The 15,167-nt window shown below is 30.8% G+C and overlaps 6 protein-coding genes across 6 annotated transcripts; 1 reads left to right on the top strand and 5 right to left on the bottom strand.

Moving 5' to 3' along the window:
* Nucleotides 1-60: 60 nt before the first annotated feature.
* Nucleotides 61-100, bottom strand: Tsp_12114a (conserved hypothetical protein; the record flags this gene model as incomplete). Its single annotated transcript, XM_003374183.1, has 1 exon — nt 61-100. A coding segment is annotated over exon 1 (40 nt), but the record flags the coding sequence as incomplete, so codon positions are not given.
* Nucleotides 101-1,567: 1,467 nt separating this feature from the next.
* On the bottom strand, nt 1,568-2,225 carry Tsp_12113 (hypothetical protein). The gene is made up of 2 exons (XM_003374182.1): nt 2,196-2,225; nt 1,568-2,128 (listed from the first exon to the last, which is right to left on the bottom strand). Exons 1-2 carry the CDS (start codon nt 2,223-2,225, stop codon nt 1,568-1,570), a joined length of 591 nt encoding a protein of 196 aa, XP_003374230.1.
* A 540-nt stretch (nt 2,226-2,765) lies between these two features.
* Nucleotides 2,766-6,806, bottom strand: Tsp_12112 (hypothetical protein). Its single transcript, XM_003374181.1, has 17 exons — nt 6,752-6,806; nt 6,338-6,524; nt 6,207-6,276; nt 5,949-6,158; nt 5,839-5,926; nt 5,669-5,785; nt 5,361-5,553; nt 5,114-5,159; nt 4,581-4,725; nt 4,399-4,515; nt 4,242-4,354; nt 4,019-4,182; nt 3,379-3,494; nt 3,253-3,317; nt 3,138-3,189; nt 2,953-3,077; nt 2,766-2,903 (listed from the first exon to the last, which is right to left on the bottom strand). Exons 1-17 carry the CDS (start codon nt 6,804-6,806, stop codon nt 2,766-2,768), a joined length of 2,001 nt encoding a protein of 666 aa, XP_003374229.1.
* Nucleotides 6,807-7,725: 919 nt separating this feature from the next.
* On the top strand, nt 7,726-8,372 carry Tsp_12111 (ornithine decarboxylase antizyme 2). Its single transcript, XM_003374180.1, has 3 exons — nt 7,726-7,791; nt 7,913-8,067; nt 8,177-8,372. Exons 1-3 carry the CDS (start codon nt 7,726-7,728, stop codon nt 8,370-8,372), a joined length of 417 nt encoding a protein of 138 aa, XP_003374228.1.
* Nucleotides 8,373-9,343: 971 nt separating this feature from the next.
* On the bottom strand, nt 9,344-11,128 carry Tsp_12110 (conserved hypothetical protein). Its single transcript, XM_003374179.1, has 6 exons — nt 11,000-11,128; nt 10,612-10,734; nt 10,116-10,254; nt 9,949-10,053; nt 9,704-9,855; nt 9,344-9,412 (listed from the first exon to the last, which is right to left on the bottom strand). Exons 1-6 carry the CDS (start codon nt 11,126-11,128, stop codon nt 9,344-9,346), a joined length of 717 nt encoding a protein of 238 aa, XP_003374227.1.
* A 1,691-nt stretch (nt 11,129-12,819) lies between these two features.
* On the bottom strand, nt 12,820-14,745 carry Tsp_12109 (putative deoxyribose-phosphate aldolase). Its single transcript, XM_003374178.1, has 9 exons — nt 14,690-14,745; nt 14,601-14,647; nt 14,444-14,544; nt 14,141-14,381; nt 13,950-14,084; nt 13,752-13,887; nt 13,588-13,675; nt 13,301-13,486; nt 12,820-12,876 (listed from the first exon to the last, which is right to left on the bottom strand). The coding sequence occupies exons 1-9, from the start codon at nt 14,743-14,745 to the stop codon at nt 12,820-12,822; spliced, it is 1,047 nt and encodes a 348-aa protein (XP_003374226.1).
* Between the last annotated feature and the right edge of the window lie 422 nt (nt 14,746-15,167).

The following is a 15,167-nucleotide window of genomic DNA, read 5'->3' as shown; positions in this document are numbered from 1 at the left end:
ATATCGATTCTCTATTGTATTGTTAAGTGATTATGACTTAAAAAATGAAAAATCTGCCACTTACTGCTAAATGCGCCGTTTTCTCATCGTTAATGTTCATTGTCTTTGAATGTTGATTAAAAAATTATTTTTCACAAATTAATTCAAAAAATAATAATGAGAAAAAAGCAAAAATAGTGTTTGGCTTCAATGTTTGTCTTCAGTCAATTTTCCAATCAAAGCGCTGAGCTACCATCCACGGACGGCCTCAAACTGAAATGATTTCTATTAGGTCAACAAAGCCAACGACCTGGCATGCAAATTTTTATTTTATTCATTTCTGCTGATAAATATGGCTACTGTAGATTTTTCATTGCTCTTTATTTACTTAATGCACTCTGTTTGTGGAAAAAATTTAACTGGAGCTTTGAAGCACCATTGCTGTTAATAAATAATGAAAAATAATTTTTAATTATCTTTTTTGTATAACCTAAAATTTTCATAAATTTTGGATTTTTGAAGTAATAATATCACAAATAATTTTTTGACAATGTTGTATTTTTCTGTTTTGCCACGTGAATATGAAGTTCAGGTTCATTGCAAAGCTAAAATTACACGTAATCAGTAATGGTATGATAATGGAACCGTAAAAAGAATACACTAAGCGCTAACAGATTTGGCATTTGTTGTTTATTTTCTTTTTGGAAGCATAAATATTCATTCTGAAAGCAATGCTCACCTGTTGAATATACATTTAAAAAGGCATATTTAGACAGAACCTCATCTAGTAATCTTGCCAGTGGTTGGTAACAAAAATACCGATAATACTGTTTTTTATTACGCATTGTGCGATGTGGTGACGTATTCAACAGAAATGAAAAACTTATAGCACGCTTTTCGTGCTGAAACAGCGGATGACGATGGTGATGACTTCAGCTTTGGGATTTGATCGAGTTGTTGTATTTTTATGATAATGGGGTTATAAAAGACGATGATGGGCATGCTGAACAGTAGCTTACAAGAAGTACAATTTGATCTATGTAATTTTTCGTATATAAAGCTGTTAGTATAATTAGAAACAAATTTGTTGTTCTTTTTTTTCATGTTTACAAATAAGAAGAGATTACATTAAATTGAAATTCAGTTTTAAGTGGTTTGTGACTTTTTCAGTGCACATCTCACAGTAGAAAATACTCGTAATAAATTTATTCCATATTATTATTAATATTACTAAGCCTATCATTCAATTCAATATTGTAATTACCTGAATTATAAGTTTACACATCAATGGAATTATAAGTTTACACAAAGAATCATTTAAGGAAAATTACTAATATATAAATGAAAAATAATATTATAAAAACTATTTCAATAGCAATCTTTTTATTAGAATAATTATGCGCCATTGCTTATGTAGAATCATACAGATGAAGCTGAACAATATTTTATTAAAAATTAAGTTCAATAATACAGTATGCTTTGATCGAAGTTATAATTTTAAAATGATGCACGTAATGTAAGTTAATCAATGAACTAATAAATAATTGTCAGTTCAAAGTGAGTAACATGGATTAAATACACACATATTTTAAGGTTCCTCGCATTCCTCAGACGAGTCAGACATAATCTGCAGAAATTCCATCAACAATGTATTAAAACAAGGCGTTCCCCGCATGGACCATAGCAGAAGGACAGCGGGACAAATATGGGATACTTCACGATCACAATCTATTTCGCCACCTAACACTCCATTTTGAGATTCATCCATATTTTCATCCGCCTGTTCATTGGTGGCTTCACACGCTGTATCATACATCACTTGTGCATCGTTACGGCTACTGGACTGTTCATTTCCATCTGACGACCCTTCAAATACGCCTTCGTTCACCTTATCCGCATTGATATTTCTAACAGATTCTCCAACTTTTTTCTCTTCATCAAGCATGGAACGTTGTCGACTTCCACTGACCATCATCAGTTCACTTTCATTTCCAATCACACTGTTCGAATCATTGTTCTCAGCATTGGTTTCCATTGCTTGTTCATCCTGGCTGGTCTCTTCAATATCCGCATTCGGCTTAACCTGCTTCTCATAATCTTTCAGTTGGTCATCATCCAACTTCAGCTTTTTCCAAGCAACCTCGTTAAACTGAATTAAAAACAAACAAATTATTAAAATTATTTTCAAATTACACGTCAATATTTGAAAAGTTTACCGTTTCTTGGTGGTTGCCGGTCCTCTCCATTTTCTCGTTGTTTTCTACAGATTAAAGAGATTGAGTGCTTTACTATGCGCTCAGGTTGACGACACGCGTTAAACTGAAGTTGAAATTTTCAACGCTGCCTTTATGTCTGTTGCATTTTAAACTGAACATTACTGTAAAACTTTAAACTGCAATTGTTATGCGGCGAAGCACCATTCCTGATCATCACTAATGAAAAGTAATTCGCACCTACCATTTTCTTGAATAGTCAGAAATGAATTTCAGTTATTCATGTAGGAATTTTTAAAATACTTTTCGATCATTATTACGCTTTTCTACTTCTCCATATGAATATTAAGTTGTGGTATCAGATTTGAATGATCATTTCGCATTATTCTTTCTAATTTTATTGGAAAACAAGCTTATCTAGAATTTCTGTAGATTAACTACTTTGAAAGATAGATGTTTTCCGGTAAAACTGTTGTCACTATTATTGACAGAAAGAAATTGTTAGACGTAATCGAAAATGCGTTCTGAATCTAAATTTAATATTAATACTTGGAATTCGAATTATTATTATTTCTAGTCCATTGTCATCCTTTCTCTTTCAGCAAGTATCAAATTCACGGCTAAATCCAGGTTACCGTTAGAGACTTCTAAAAAATGAGCATTCTCTTCGTCATTGTGAAAACCCAAATCTCGTAGCATTTCCATCTGCGACTAAAGGTAAAAATTGAAAATATGATAATGATACAGGAATTTCCATTACTTCAAATGTCCTTTCTCTGGCTTGCCTAAGAGCATCGGATAATAGATCCCTCGTAAATTGTTGGTTTCCTGTAACAGACTGCTGATTTGTATTTGATGGAGTTGATTGTCTGATTTGATTCGCTCCTAGAAAAAGAAAATTAATCATTACAAAAGCGTAATTCAACAATTACAATAACAGCATACTCCTATGTGGAGATTGTAAAATGTTCTGCCGATACAGTCTACGAGCTAGATTCTAAAGTCCGATTAATGATTAATAAAAGAAATTCAACTTTGGCAATGGTTATTCAATATTTACATGCGCACGTAATAGCTGTGCAATACCGGGCTCATATTGTATGTCTGCTTGATTTTCGTCGACTCCTTAAACAGGTGACGTTCGTATTTGAAACTTACTTAAATGGAAAAGCGTTTCAAATATTACTTTGGAAAGAAAGTGTTACTCCTTTAAGTGGTGTGCTTCTCTTAGCAGCTCGTTCTAACAAAGTTGAAGACATCGCGTAAAATGCAGATATGAATGCTGGATGAGCATCACCAATGCTAAATTGATAAAGTTAAGGAGTTAATCTTTTTTATAAAACAATCCGCATCGTTCTGATTTTCTATATGTAAACTTCTACTTGTTCATTATTTATGCCATATTGATAACAGTGACTTTATGTTGAATAAAATAAATTTCCATTTAACAATGTTTGATTTATTAATATTATTATTCGCTCCTGTGTAATAATAATAATAATAAATATTGAATTTTCAACAAGTTTTCAGTTTATCTTCGGCATTAACTGGACTACATAAGTAAATATACAACAAAGTACTTGTTTATAATCACTTACATTTAAAAAAAGCTTTTAAACATTTATTGAAAACATTTTTGCTTTGCAAACAATATTTTCACTCAAAATAAACCCGTAACGACATCTGATATGTGTATGAACCCAGTACCACCCAAAGGAAGCAAATCACGATACATATAATAAGCAAACAATTACAATCTGTTCATATACTGTTGTAATGCTGAAAAATCTTACCTGAAAACGTTTTCAGATTTAAAGAAAAAAGACATGAGCATCCAATCTCTTAATGCAGCTATAAGTTGCAAATAAATTTCTGAAAATGCGAATGTTAAGCAAACCATAATACCCCATGCCAGTGAATCTTGCTTTAACTGTGGAACAACAGTGAGAAACCTCCGTGCACACTGAGGATCTGCCATCATTTTTCGATGCTGATATTAATAGTATTTTAAATACAGGACAAATTTGATAGCAGAAAATTTCAACTTACAACTGATGAAACCTTCTCAAGCGTAGTTGTTAAATTGTAAATGCTCATCGTTCTGAAACTTCGGGATGTAGACAAACACTCTCCCTTACGAAGAACAAGAGCTATAAAACTATCTTTACTTTATAAATTATTTATTAAAATATAAAATTTTACACACTTTCTGCAGATGGTTCTTTCACACGTGAAAGAAGCTTAATGATGCTCCAGGAATAAATTCCATTTTCTTCAGTAAGTTCTTTGTCATCTGACAACGTATTACCACAATATATTGCAACTTAATGAATAAATAAAATCCTTTAAATAATAACATTCATTGCAATATTTAATATAAATTATTACCAAACTCTGTAATCTTCTCATCTAGAGGAACAATTTTCTGACAGGACTGCTTCAGTTCGCCAACTGTTTTACACTCAAAATTATGAATGGTACTATCTATAGTATCATCTGCAAATATTCGAACCATGACCATTTCGGAAATGCACTATAAAAAACAAATAACAATTAATATATTAATAATTAAAGCAAAACTTTTTTCCCAAGTGAAATATGATTGTGTTAAGTCAGAAATAAACAAAGATGGCAAGAAAATGTGCCAAATTATAAAATAAATCAAAAAGAAATAACTTCATTATACAATTTAATAATTATGTGTGTCCAAGATATAAAATAGCTATAATAAAATAGAATTCCAAATGAATGATATATTTTGCATATGCCACACGCTTCAAAGAAATAATCACAGCTTACGTACTGTAACAAAAGTAAGTACTGTAAAAGAAAATTCAAGTTGAAATAAAGTCGTAAAATCAATAATAAAATATAAAAATGTAAAACCTGAACACGACATAAAGTTTAAAAATTATTATAACTATAATTATTATTACAGGTATATTAGTATGCTGATTTCCCCTGTTTCTGACAGTAACGCTATTTATTAATAAATGAAATCAGTGATCATGATTCCATTGAACAGTCGTATTTTTATAAATGTACATTTAATAATGAACAATAATTCAAATTTTCACAAGTATTATGAAAAATATTGAGCATCTTTATTTTTCATTGGTTGAATCAATTTTATCCTGAAGCAACTGCAAGGAGCGTGAAAAGTAAAACTGTCGATATGGTGATGGCAGCTTCTCTAAAAGTTTTGCTCCTTGGTCAAAGCATTGGAAAGCTTTCTGTGCAAGAATAAGATCGCGATTTCCATATAAATCTTTTTTATCATAAAACGAACTATCAAGATGTTGCCAAAAAATATTCACTGATATACTGAAATCCATAGCCGTTGTATTATGAAACCACAGAGCTAAATGAAATTATAAATTGTAAACATTTTCAATTAAAAATTTAATTAAAATAAAAAGTTCTTAATTTAAAATAAAGTTTCATTTGAAAAATTAAGCAAACATTTCATTCCGCACCTGGAATATACAGAACATCACCAGGATAAAGAATGCCTTCATTACGTACTGCACGCTGAAATTGGGGAAATTCAGTACTTTCCAAATCATCGATATCGATGACCTTTGACTTGTCACCTAAAATGTATATTAATTAAAAACTGTGAATAATTTATGCGCTGCTTCAACACCTTCTAAATACAGATACGGAATCTGTGATGGATCAAACAAGACTACTCGTTTTCGTCCAACAATTTGTAATAAAATATTATCCATAATCTAAAAAAAGTCACAGAATAACAACTGATTTTATAAATGTGATGCAGACATCGTAATGGGTCCATATTTGTATGTCTGCAGATGATATTCTCAGAACGGAAGAAAAAATTTTATCCTTATCAAACAGAAACGGCAGCTGCAAATCTGGCATTAAGTAGGGGAAATCAGTTTGAATACATGCGGCGTCCTTGCGATGATCACTGCCTAATGCACGCATGTAATATTTTTCATCCTATAATAGAAATAGTTACTGGAAAATGTACACACTTTTCAATCACACTTTTGAAAGAAAAAATTCTGTTTGTTCATTTCGGCTACATCTTTCTAGAATGGCTTTCAACTTCAGAATTCTATGAAATAAAAGAAAACAAATAAATATCTAACCCGTGTCATATATCATGAGCAACATACTTGTATTCAAAGTTTCTTCTAAGAAAGTTCAGTTTCGGATTTGTTGATACATGAACACTAGCATTCACCTCATCCGGTATTTTTGACTTTAAATATTCAACGCTGGACCACAGTGCAGTACATTTTCCGATATCAATACCGCGAATAATAAATGCTTCCCTTTCGTAAAACAAATTAATTAAAAATTCTAAATTATGAATGATAAACAGTCATTTCTATTTAATTATAAACTACAAATAAACGGCATTGGAAATAAGCACACTATGTAAAAATGCATTAAACAAGTTGTAAATACAGTGTTTCGTCTTATAAAACATTAAAAAAATTTTCTTAGAATTTTATCATATTACATTATTTTGGAAAACAACCATCAACATTTATATAGTAATTATGAAACTGGAAATGCACATGTACTTATCAAATTTGGAATAGCTGGATAAGTGTACACAGGCAACTGCTTTGTGGTCATTTTATTTCAAGTATTGATACTAAAATAAAAGTACGCCGTATTTTAAAATTTAATGGACTGCGATAAAAAACGCGCCATTTGAACTGAATGTAAATAATCTACTGATAAGCTCAATTAACCATTTTGATAAAACAATAAAACTTAAATTATGATTTATCACAAAACTCATCAGTGTAATTTTCAATATTGTATATTTTTAATACGTTTCTTCCCTTTCAAATAGGCCAGAAGTATAATATAAACGTACAATGAAAATTAGAAAAAATCAATACAATTCAACTGTATTGAATTGGATAATATTCTATTTACTTCTCATGTAGTACAGTGCATTCTGTAAAATAAAGAAAAGTTAAGTACAATTAAAATAATTCCATATACAAATAAACGGTGAAAATGAATTAAATTTAAAATTAATATATTCATAATTGTTATATTATTTTTGAAATATATTTCACTTAATAAACTTGTATCACTTTCATTTATTATAAGAAATATGGACCATGAATAAAATTTTACTGTAATAAAAATTGTGATTTGTAAAATTAAAAATCAAATAGTTATTATTATAAATTATAAATAAAAGTATTTATTTAAATATCCTGATGATAATTTTTATTTATATTTATTTAATTGATTTTAATAACTGATACAGTATGTCTTAAGTGATTTGCAGGTAAAAAACAAACAGACTCTGACGTCATCAGTTTCATTGCTCATATTTCGACTTTCAGTCGGGTTGGTCGTTTTGCAGTTGCTCTTTCTCTCTCTCTCTCTCTGTGTGTGTGTCTCTCTGAAAATGCAGCTTCGAATCCCGAACAACTTTGGGTGATAGCGTTATGAAATTTTGTTCTGAATTGAAGTTGATGGTGTATTTTTTTAGGTGTATTCATTTCTCTATCCAACTTGATGGAGGCCTAAAATGGTGCTCCTGATGTGCCTCACGCCGCCGACAGCAAATGCACTTTTAAGTGCGCAGAGGGCAGCGGTGTGGGGTTCAAAACAGAGCCCTCTGTTTTGAACTCTGATTTATGCATGCAACAATTTTTAGTAAGTTTTTTGTTTCAACGATTTTTCACATATGATATTAATGATAGTGTTTTTTTCAGAATAATTCTTTGCAATCATTTGAAGCAGTAAGATTAAAATTTATCATTGGGGTCACCGATGGCATTAAAAACATCTGGAATGCTATAATTGTTTCACCAAAATGTATTCATCTTTATGTAACTTTGACAGATGTTGCGCTGTTATCAAGGAAAGGGTAAGCTACACTTTTAGTCATTGTATATTAGTTAATGTGTAGTAATATTATTAATAGTGTGTGTATTAATTTCAAAGGGCTGTTGTTTTAATAAAAGCAATTTTTCTAGGTTTATCAGCGTGTTAGAGTTTGTGACCGAAACCTTGAAACTTGAAGAAATTTATTTGGTAATCGATAAAGAGCGCAATGATCGAGCACTTCTGATTCGAAGTTTTTCCTATTTTGGATTTCGCACGGTCGCTCCAGGTGAAACCCCAATGAATAATGCTGAAGATGTGATTTTTATGAAGTATACGGACGCATAGTGTTTTTTCTCTTTGCTTTTTTGGTGAATGGGATAAAAATAAATAAATTAGATGGAAAATGTGTTTGTTGAAAAATTTACTTTGGGAAGTTATTGTTATGGATAGGGACGTTTTTCACATTCTTAATCATTTGATTTTCCAGTCATTGCTATTTTGAGTAAATGCAATTATGTAGCACTTTAATCAGTGTTCTGTTAACATGTCATTTTCAAATCAGATGGTTGCGCACGTGGTGCAAATTTCAAAATCTGTTGGAAATGTGCTGTAAAAATTGATAACACAACTTTCAATGAATGTTTTACTTTTGAAACGTCAAACTTTACAAAGTGGGTGTATATCTTAAAACAGAAATAAAATAGTATCGTTCGCCCCAGTGATGACACTGAACTTTGGCCGATTCACCATAATAAACATAGTCATTGTGTAAAACATGTGGTGACCTGCTTTGGTTAATTTTGGTAATGTCAGATAAATGCCGGATATTCAGTGCTTTTTAGAATCAAAATTACAGGACTAGTATTTAGTAGTGTCTGTAAACTGGTAATGTGCTATTATTGAAAATGACAGTGCGCTTATGGGAAATTCATTTGAATAAAGCTTCAGTTTTTTGAAAAATATTAATTAAACATACTGAAAAAATATCTGATGTGAACGATAAATATGAAAATATTTATGTGAAGCATTTTGGTGTGTATGATCGAATTATTATTTATTGGAAGAGTAATTTGAATAAACGTCAAATAGGAGGGGAAAAACGGTTGTGAAAGATTTGCTGTTTTTTGTTGAATCATTTCAAAGTGTTGTCATGTTGCCGGTATGTTTGTACGGATTTCGATGTGTCATCCATTTAATATGCGCATTAGGAAATGAGTGATATGTTTGATCAGTGAATCACGATGACATTGATCATGCTATTTGTCATCGTCGTCAACGCAGGAAATATCAGTTACGGCGATCGAATTTTCTGTGAATCACTCCAATGCTGACAAATGGAAAAGTATTTTCTGCTTTCGCGGTGCTTGTTGTACGGAACGGGGCAACTATACAAACGCTTGTTGAATTTTGATATCATAAAATTAATTTGAAATCAATAAAATGAAAAATGAGATTTAAAATACAATTTTTTTTATTTCAAACGAAAATACTAATAATCATGGTAACGTAAGAGATTGAAGTAGAACATTACAGTAATTTCAAAAATGTATAAAAACGCCAAATTAGCATTCGAATAGAATCATCATTTCCATCATAATTGGAAAAGGGAAAGAAGAATTAAAACATTTATGATTAAAAATAAAAAGGTAAAATTAGCATTTTTTGAAAATATAGACAATGCCTGAATGATTTTCGAACCAATTTTCAAACTTTTCTCGCTTGATCAAGCGCCATTTTTTCAATTTAAACATATACGGTTCCAATTTGTCTCTGTAATCGTCGGCAGCGTAAAGCCATTCCTCTCTCATCCCGATCACACAATATCCTTCTGCAAAATGAAAACAATTATGCAAAAAAGAATATGCTTATTAAAAAACAAAACAAAACAACAAAAAATGGCATAATTTTCCAATGGTTTAACGTTGATGCTCACCATTTTTCAGGATGCGAATAAATTCATCCACCACTTCAGGTTGCAAATGTCCAGGAGCAAACGAGCCAACACAAAAAACACAGTCGTATTTTTCTTCAATAAAAAAAAATAATAATAATAGTCAGTGCAAAATGATGCTGCAAAACGAAAGTTACCGGCATTCAAAGTAGACTGTTTTCCCGGAAGCAACAGTTCGCAGATGCAATTCGAGTATGCACTTTTTTGCTTTGCAATTTCAAGCATACTTTCGCAAGCGTCGATGCAATCAATGTTCTGAAATCCGTATTTTCGCAACTGAAAATGCAAAATTAATTAAAACCGACAAAAATAACCCCATTAGGTACAGGAGAAAAAAAATACATCTTTCTTCTTTTTTTTTTCATTGATTTGCTTGTTCACTATCGAATAATATACATGAATTGAATGAAAAATAAAATTCAAATGAATATAATAACAATTACCAGTTTTAGAAAATACTACTGATTGACGATGTCGAGTAAAATAATTGTCATTTTAAAAAATAGAAATAATTATTAAAGAAGAAAAAGTTTCGATATAGTTGATTTCATTAATTAAAAAAAAACAGAAAATTTCAATAAATTCGAGTCGCAATGTCAGATTACAAATTCATTTCGTATAAAAATTATTTACTTCCAAAGCTGTGGAGCCGGTTCCTCCGCAAATATCAATCAGTAGAGCATTTTTATCTTCAATTATATCATTCACAGAACTGGCTACAATTTTTGGACCTCTGTAATATCCATTATCGATAATCTAAATTAAAAATTAAAAAAAAATATCATTTCTGTACAAATATAAAACCAATCGAGTTATGTCACAATTTTTCATATATATTATCAATAATCGTTGTTAGTTTAATTTTTAATTTGTTTTTTTTTCTCTTCAGTGTATATTTCCATAATTAAGACATGAAAATCAAAGTTGATCGTTGAAAATATTTCACGTAATGTCGTATGAATGAATGAATGATCGTAATAATTACAATTTGCAGTGCAAAGATATGAGAAAAACAATTTACAGTATCGTAATTTGTTGCCATTGCCGAATAGTATTTTATAACTTCGTTGGTGTCTTTATAATTTGGATCCAAAAAACAATTAAAATTTCCCACACTTTCATTTGAACAACTTTGCTGCTGTTTCTTCATTTTTTTTTTCAAATGTGGATCTTCAAGCGCAAAATTTATCCTACAATGTATACATCTATATATATGTATATGCCTCATCATCACCATGTGTAGAATAAATTATGCACGTGTGCGTGTAATTTTTGTCACGTGAAATAAATGCTTCGGTTCAGGTATTGTTAAAGTTGAAAAAAATTAAGTTTGATTGTAAAAATTTTTAAATTATTACACAGTTTCGATTGATTATTTCACTACAACCGCAAAATTAACTTCTACAGTACTTTTACATTCAGTGCAATCACACGTAAAAAATAAACTGTAAACAAATGTTTGTTTAATATTTTTTTCGTTTTATTTAAATAAAACTATCAAATATCAATATAATTCATTGGATGAAAAAACGAAAATGTTTATTCAACAGAAATAAAAAAAGGGATAAAACAATCTGCTACTGTAACAATGAAGATGAATGAAAATTGATGTTTACAGTTGGTTTACAAAACTATCAAACATTGTAATTATTGAACTAATTAAGTTTTTTGGAATGAATATTTTGTAAAATGTATAATAATAAATGGGATGAAATAAAATTCAACCAGACGAAAAAATGAAATTAAAAAAAAATGGTGTTGTCTAAACGAAATTGGCAAAGTTGGCAGAACAATCAACGAGAAATGAGCGAACAAAAATGCAATTAATATCTTGTTGAATAATAAATAAAAAATTGGAAAAATAAAATTATTAAGAAAAAAAATGTCGGCCAACAATTTCAAATTTGTAAAAAGTTTTGACAAAAAGTACAAAAACATTTTTTAAAAAAGTTGGAGTTACCTGATTTGCAAAAAATTTGAATAATGACGATCGCAACCTTTTGCAAATTTCGACAGTGCTGATCACTGAAAGATATTTCAAATAATAAGCAAGTAAACAAACAAACAAACAAACAAACAAACAAACACGATTAACAATAACAACTTTGAGAACGCGTTCACGCGTATGAATGACATGCCCAACTGTAAAAAATAGCAGAAACATCCCCGAAATGGATAATTTATTAAATAAAATTAAGAAAACGTACAAGCAATTTATTAGAATTTTAATTGTAAAGTAAACAACAATCGATTGATTGGATCCCGTTTGAACAAGCGAATTTTCATTGTAAATCGATCATCATTTACTACTTACTGTTGAAATAACGGACGCCAACGGTTGATAAGGTAAGACGTTTTCATCAATATTTACCGTTAAACAGTTTCAAAACCGGTGAAGAATCGTAGGGAAAATTAGCCCAATGCAAGCCAATCAACCGGATGGAAATTTTTTTTCCACCAAAAAATTATACAACAGCAAAGTTATGCGAAAAAATGAAAAAAAATGTTCATTATGCAAATTTGACGACTGGTTTTTTCTGACGCGCTTGATCACCTTGATCAAGATTGGAAAAATTGTCCGATCATCAAAATCAACATTCAAATTATCACCATTACGTCAGAACGGGGGGACCGCGTCACACACACACACGCATACGCGTACACATTCTTGTTGCTGTTGTTCGAAAACTGGCCATTCAATTAAAAATCAAGCATGCTAATAAATAATTAATCAAACATAAAAAAACAACAACAACAACGTTGATTTAATAATACTGTAAGTTTAATTTTTGATTGTTGTTGTTGTTGCATATTTTCAAATTTTTCAAAAACCAAACGAATTTAAACGTTCGAAAAAGTAGGTCGGTGATGTTGCATTTCTCTTGCATCGTGAAGATACTGAAATGAAAACTTCAAACATTGATGAAACAAAAGTGGAATATTTTACAAAATAAAATCAAAATAACGCTTGAAAAATAAAAATACGAGAAAAAAATTATTTACGTTCATCAAAATAAAATTTACATTCGTTTTTTTTGAAAAATAAAAACTGAACACAAGTAAAACATTTCGTTAAATTTACAAACAAGTTTTCACAAACGATTCTTCAGATGAGAAGATACTTTTTGAAATTTTTTCGAACCAATAATTAATTTCTCACACATAATTAATTTTATTGGCAATTCAGCAGTTCACTAGTAGCAGTATAAAACGTGGTCACGACTAAAGATCACCGTCGAATCAATAATTTTCAATCCATTACCAATAATTTATAAAATCACATAATAAAAATCGGATTTTTTTTTCATGAAGTTTCTTCAACCGACGACGATTCCTTCCCAAATTGCAGCTTTTCCAACGTTCTCACCAAATCGTCCAACAATTCCGACGCGCCAATGCGAAAATACTCTCTCGACAGCCATCGCTCTCCAAGAATCTGCTTGACAAGCACGTAATATACAATTGCTTCCTGGGCAGTTTTAATACCACCAGCCGCTTTGAATCCAACCTGTATCAACATATTGATTAAATATTTAAATTTTAATTGAGTTTTTATTTTTAATCAAATAAATAAATATAATCACTTGACGCTTGTAACGCAAAAAGAACGTCCGAATTGCCAAACAAATCACTAAACTCCCTGGTACTGTGGAATTGAGCTTCTCTTTGCCAGTGGAAGATTTGATGAATGAACTTCCTGTAAAAAAGAAAAAGCACCAAGATTTATTTATAAATGGAATTTGAAAAAAAGAAAAAAAAAAGAAAGCGAAAACATGCCGGCCATCATTGCCACCGTAGCTGCCGCATAAATGTCCAGAGGAGATGCGATATCCCCGGTCGACAAGATGGTTTTCATCAAAATCGGCGATTCGATCTCTTTTTTCATCGCTACCAACTCGTTGTACAATTCTAAATATGCAATAATAAATGATTTTTTTTAATTAATTAATTTATTTCAAATTAAATTTCACCTCGCCATTTGCGCGTTGCCACCAGACTACGATTGATGACAACGTCGATTTCATCTGCACCGTCTTCTTTCGCTTCTCGACATTCGTGTACTTTGGTGATCAACTTGTACATACCGGATGGAAATGCACCGGCAACTGAAATGAACCATTTCTTGCCTACAAGAATGACAAAACTACCACCTGCTATTTACCGGTAACAATCGAAACGAACGATCTTCCGAGTGCACAGGCGAAATTTCGAAAAGCAACCGCATTTTTAACGAAGTAGGGATAAATGCAAACGGCCGCACAGCAAATGTCACTATCGTTTAAAAGAGACAAAGCGAGCGGTTGAGTAGCTCTGTCGATCAGCTTTTTAACAGTTTCAAACGAATCAGTTGCATTCAACGATGTCAAATCTGTAAAGCTGATCAACTTCTTGATGATATCAATCTGCAAAAAAAGAAAAAAACCAAATCGACAAAAAAAAATCCACTATTGAACAAATGAAGAACCTTCTCTTCGGTGTTAATACGTTCCGCCTCTTCGGCAATATTTTTCATGTAGTATCCCAAGTTGAACAAAACTTCACGGCCGTATGTGATATTGTTCAAATCTTCAACAATAAACAATAATCGAAACGGAAAACAAGGATCGTCGAAAAATTTTTACCGAAATCAGTTGTCGATAAATTGGCCATTTCCTGCACCAAGCTCATTCTGAAATAATCAACAATTAACGTTACGAATGATTAATTGCACCTGATACAGTTTTGCATATGCACACTCGTTGGTTGTTTCGCTACGACGCTCCACATACAACAGTAATTATTAAAAGTAATCAAGTAATCTTTTTCAAAATTGATCAAATTCGTTCATCTAGAAATGTCATACTGTATGTATGGGAATGAAAATTCACATCTGCAATTATTACATCATTTCAATTTATGGAAAATGTTCAAAGTAATATTTTAAAATTTTTCCAAGAAAAAAAAATAAAAAAAGAATCAACAAAATTTAATAATAAAATTGTTCGACTGGAAAGTAGTTGATTGATAATTTTTTCCAACGATTCAATTGCAATAGAACAACAGTTCCTTTTTGTTCTTGTTGTTATTATTTATTTAAAAAATAAAACAGAAATAAAATTCGATTGATAAAAATCGAATGTAGTGAAGTTGGAACGTGAAATGAATTTTTTGCCAACTCTGCCCAACATTTTTTTGTGAAATTTATTTTT

The sequence above is a fragment of the Trichinella spiralis genome (genome assembly GCF_000181795.1).
Source record: "Trichinella spiralis strain ISS 195 chromosome Unknown Scfld6, whole genome shotgun sequence".
In the NCBI taxonomy this organism is placed as follows: domain Eukaryota; kingdom Metazoa; phylum Nematoda; class Enoplea; order Trichinellida; family Trichinellidae; genus Trichinella; species Trichinella spiralis.
Note: the sequence above shows the minus strand (reverse complement) of the source record. Positions and strands in the feature narration are given on the sequence as shown.